This window comes from Ichthyophthirius multifiliis (genome assembly GCF_000220395.1).
Source record: "Ichthyophthirius multifiliis unplaced genomic scaffold scaff_1120509251253, whole genome shotgun sequence".
NCBI lineage: Eukaryota > Ciliophora > Oligohymenophorea > Hymenostomatida > Ichthyophthirius > Ichthyophthirius multifiliis.
In genome coordinates, this window is record NW_004086054.1 from 1 (window position 1) to 5,043 (window position 5,043).

Genomic DNA, 5,043 nt, shown 5'->3' on the forward strand with positions numbered 1-5,043 from the left:
TATATATATATTTATTTTTTATTATATATAAATAAAAACAAATAAAGAATTAATAATTATATTTTTAATTTTTTATTTTTAAATATTATATTTTAATAATGTTTATATTATTAATATTTTTCCATAAATTTAATTATTAATATTTTTAAAAATATTTTATTAAATTTAATAAAAAAAATCATATTTTAAATTTTATTATAAATATAATAAAAAAATTTTAGTCATTTATAACTATAATTTTTTTAAAAAAATATTAAACCATTTATATATATAATATATGGGTAACAATAATTCTAATGATATAACTAAATCTAAACTTTTAAAAAGAAATATTTATTCTATTATATGTCCTTAAACTGGATGTTTAGATTAAAATTAAAATAATTTAATACAAAATTAAATTAACAAAGTTAGATATTCAAGATTATTTCGTAAAGTAAACTAAACAAAAAATATAATTTAATATTTATTAAAAGAATAAAATAAAAAAAGGAAAATGCGCATATAAAAAATGTTGAAAAATCATTATTATTTGTTTCGTAATATAATGATATAAGAATAGCTTATGGTGTATTTATTTTTTTATTTTTATTTTTTCAAAAAATAAACAAATTAAAGTAAAATGGTAGTTATATAAGTGATTTAATTAGCGCATATTATGAAAATATTTAAAATAATAAAGATATAAATAGATAATAAAATGAAATATAAAAATCTAATATTGTTACTATAAGAAATACAGCGTTTTTTGGTTTATAATAATAATATGCAAGTGAAGAAATAATAGATTTATTTGAAAAATAATAAGAATAGAAAAATAAATATTAATAATAAAAAGATATTAAAGGAGATGTTAGGATAAATATAACTGAAATATCTAATTAAAATAAACAAGAAAGTATATAATATATAAAACCTATAGTTAATTTTGAAATTTAATAATTATAATCAAGATTCGATATAGTAAATGAATATTATAAATAAAAAAATTAATAAATAGAATAATCTTAATGTTAAGTTTCGGAATAACAAATTTATTAATAAAATAAAAATTAATTACTAATTTCAAATTAAGATTAAGAATAAGAAATTGAAATAGAAAGGATAAAGAATTTATATAAAACTTAACTATTAAATTATTAAAAACAAAGAGAGCTTTAAAAATAAATATAATAAAAAGAAGTTTTATTAGATGAGAGTTTTAATAATACAGATGATGTTATTTAAATATAAAATTTAACAAATGATTTCAATAAAAATATATAATCTTTTTTAGTCTAAGAATAATAAGTAAAATTGGATTATTAAAATGAAATAAAAAAAAAATGAATATAAATATATTATTAAAAAAAAAAAAATTAAAAAAAAAAAATAATATAAGTATAATATATATAATTAATTTTGTTATATATAGATATTAATTTTTAAGAAAATAAAATTAAAAATATTTATGAAAATTAAAAGAAATAAAAAGTATATAAATATATATATTTTATTTATAAAAAAAAAAATAATAATAAAAAAGTAAAAAAAAAATTAAATAAAAAATAAATAAAATAAAAAAAAAGAAATTAAATTGAAAAAAATTTTAATTAAATAAAATATATTTAAATATATTATATATATATATATATATAGTTATATATTATTAAATATATTTTTACTATATAAATTTTTATTATAAATAATTTTTTATATATTTTCTATATGTAATTTTAATCTATTCTATTATATATAAGACTTTTTATATCTATTTTTTTATTATTTATTTAATTTATATGATCATTATTTTTCAATTACGACATTTGCAACATTTAATATCTTTTTATATTTGCCTTAACTATTAATATCAATTTAATAAATAACTTATATATCCTTTGTTAAAAAATTAGATAATTTAAAATATATTACTTACTTATCTACATAAATAACATTTTTCATCTTTTGCCCATAATATTTCAGCACATTCATAACAAATTCCTTTTTTTTATATATATTTTAAATCTAATATAATTTATAAACCTCCATGCCCACAAGGCATTAATACTACATCTTATTAATTAGAAAAACAAACTAAACATTATTCTTGATCTATATTTTCTTTTTAATTTATTTATATATTATCTATATCTTATAAATTATTAACAATTTTATTTTATTCATTCGAATTTAAATAATATTTTAATTTAGATATTTCACTAGATTTATTAGGAGATATAGGAGAACTTAAAATCTAAATAAAATTTTATGATAGTTCTTCTTAATTTTTATTTTATGATATTTCTTCTGTATTTATATATACTTTTTTATCATGATTTTTTTAATCTTCAGTTTTACATTATTATAAATTTTATATTAACTTTTTATTATTATTCCTTTAATAAATATTGTTGTTATTTATTGTTATTGATAATTAATCCTTTTATTAAATTTCTGCTAAATTTGATTACTTATGTACTATCTAACTTGCGCTTTTTTAATTTACCTTTACTCTTTAATCTGCTTTTTGAAAATAAGTAGAAGAGAATTAAATCTATTTTTATAATTTTTTTATAATAAAATTAATTTTTATTATATACTAAGAATTAGGGAAGGTTATTGTTTTTATTTAAATCTTGTTTTTCTAATTTTTTATTTATTTTTGGTTATTTTTAAATATTATTAGATTAATTATTTTCTAATTCAATATTTTGAATTTCTTAATTAAAAGTATTATTTTAAGAATTAAATTATCCGTTTTCATCAATAATATTATGACTTATTATATTTTCATGATTTAAGCCTGCTATGAATAACCTAATTTTTTTAAATAAAAGTTTAATAAATATAAATAATCAAAATAATCAAAAATAATATTTTCAAGAAAAATAAGCTATAAAAAGTATAGAAAATTAAACTAATCATTAAAATAAAGTTTTTTTTTTTTGGAAGTTATATTAAAAATATAACATTTCAATGAAAATTATTTTAGTCAAAAACATTTATTTTAGTTTAATACTATTTGAAAAAAATTATAAATCTATATAAATTAAAAATTATAATTTTTATTGCTTCTTTTCTTAAAATAGTTTATATTTTTAATATTAATAAAAAGTATACTTTAATTATTTTTGAAATAAAATACCATAAACTACTAAAATTAAACAAATTAAACTAGTATACATAAGAGTTTCTCTAATAATACCTTATTTAATATATATATATATATATATATATATATCTTTAACATAACGAAAATAAAATTACTTGAACTATGTGCAATAAAATATTATTTTACTGCTTAAAAAAGACAAAAATAACAATACAAATAACCTCCTAAAATAATATTACACCAAATTATTCCTTAAACTATTTGTTTAAATAAAAAATTATTTAAATAAGTTTTTTTTGTTAAAAAAAGAAAAACCTTAAGTTTTATTATTTTTATTGCAAAGTTTTTAAGATAAAGTAAATAAAGTCAAAACTGTTATTTAAAATAAATAAAATCCCAAACTAACAATAAAAAGCCAAGTAGGTAGAAAAACTAACTCCCATATAGATTTAACATATCCATCTAATTTTAAAAAAATAAGATAAAACTACAATACAATATATGATCTTAAAATAGCAAAAATCTTTTTATATAATTAAATTTCTTAATAAAAAAATAAAATTTTACAAATATATTATTTATTTAATAATATAAGGATTAAATTTAAATATAATTATTTACTATTTTCAGAAATTATTAAGTTTTAAGTTATTTTTATTTACAAACCCAAAAAATCAAATGAATTATTGGTAAATGTAAAATCCCATAAATAAATTTAGTATTATAATATAATAAATTAATTTAAAGGAATACCAAAGAGATTTAAATACTAACAATTTCTATTAAATAAATCATAGTTTATTTTTTTTCTAATTATTCTTAACTTTTAAAATAGAAAATGCTTAAAATAAAAAAAGCACAAAAAAAAATTATTATAAATACAAGCAATATATTTTCATAAATAATTTAAATATATGTGAAAACATAAAAACAGATTTGAATTAAAAAAAAATTAATTTTATATTTCATAACTTAAATGAAAATAATGCTAGCTAATTCTAATTCAAATTAACAAAATTATTATTAATTTTAATATTAAAAATTCTCTATATTTTATTAACTTTCACTAAATGCATTTTATTATTATTATATTTATACATTATCTTTAATCTAAATTACATTATTTTATTATGATTAATTATTCGATATAATATGATCATTTTTTTATTAATATTCTTCTTCAATTATATTTTAAAGTTAAAATAAATTTTATTCTATATTATTTACATTTTTTTCAAGGTTTATATTATAATGATCATTTATCTACTCTTTATCAGCAAAACATATTAATCTTCTATTAGTTGTAGTACCATCTTAATGTCTACTTGTTATTTAATCATTTAATTATTTTTTTTAATTCTAATAATAACTATTTAATGAACATGTGTTATTTAAACTTTTATCTTATAACATATTTAATAGATTTTTAAAATTATCTATATGTTTTGATTATTCTTTAATATTTTTTTATTAAAATTAATTTTACATATATGTATTATTATTATTTTTATTATTATTATTATTATTATTATTTTATTTATTATATTATTATTATTATTATTATTATTTTATTATTTACTCCAATTAATTTATTTTATTATTTTCTCATTACTTTTTATATTTTTTTTACTATATTAGTTTATTTAATTTAATGCTTATATTTTCATTTTCTATTATTTTTTGCTTAAACTTATTTTATATTTTTCAGTAAATTAAATTAATTTATTTTATTATTTATCTCTGGATTTTTATAAAATATTCATTAAAAAAAATATTATTTAATATTGTTCAAATATAAATAATTAGTTTTTTCTTTTAAATTTTTATTAATATTTCTTTTAAAAAAAAATCATTTATGAATAAATATTTTATATATATATTTTATTAACAAAAAATATAGGTTTAATTTTTATTTACACCTATCTTAAATTAGTTATTAACAAAAAATATAT

At 12.6% G+C, this 5,043-nt stretch overlaps 1 protein-coding gene across 1 annotated transcript, besides 14 other annotated features; it reads right to left on the bottom strand. All coding sequences in view use genetic code 6, as the record gives it.

The window, feature by feature from the left end:
• The first annotated feature begins 77 nt into the window (after nucleotides 1-77).
• Nucleotides 78-162: a microsatellite.
• Nucleotides 163-798: 636 nt separating this feature from the next.
• Nucleotides 799-837: a microsatellite.
• Nucleotides 838-1,346: 509 nt separating this feature from the next.
• Nucleotides 1,347-1,373: a microsatellite.
• A 125-nt stretch (nucleotides 1,374-1,498) lies between these two features.
• Nucleotides 1,499-1,562: a microsatellite.
• Nucleotides 1,499-1,565: a microsatellite.
• Nucleotides 1,501-1,567: a microsatellite.
• Nucleotides 1,501-1,577: a microsatellite.
• Nucleotides 1,503-1,572: a microsatellite.
• Nucleotides 1,526-1,586: a microsatellite.
• A 5-nt stretch (nucleotides 1,587-1,591) lies between these two features.
• Nucleotides 1,592-1,659: a microsatellite.
• Nucleotides 1,602-1,658: a microsatellite.
• Nucleotides 1,644-1,696: a microsatellite.
• Nucleotides 1,697-3,124: 1,428 nt separating this feature from the next.
• IMG5_169790 (hypothetical protein) lies at nucleotides 3,125-4,431 on the bottom strand (the record flags this gene model as incomplete). The annotated part of the gene is made up of 3 exons (XM_004029904.1): nucleotides 3,125-3,184; nucleotides 3,247-3,348; nucleotides 4,359-4,431. Coding segments are annotated over 3 exons (235 nt in total), but the record flags the coding sequence as incomplete, so codon positions are not given.
• Nucleotides 3,193-3,220: a microsatellite.
• A 153-nt stretch (nucleotides 4,432-4,584) lies between the features above and the next one.
• Nucleotides 4,585-4,667: a microsatellite.
• The last annotated feature ends 376 nt before the right edge of the window (nucleotides 4,668-5,043 follow it).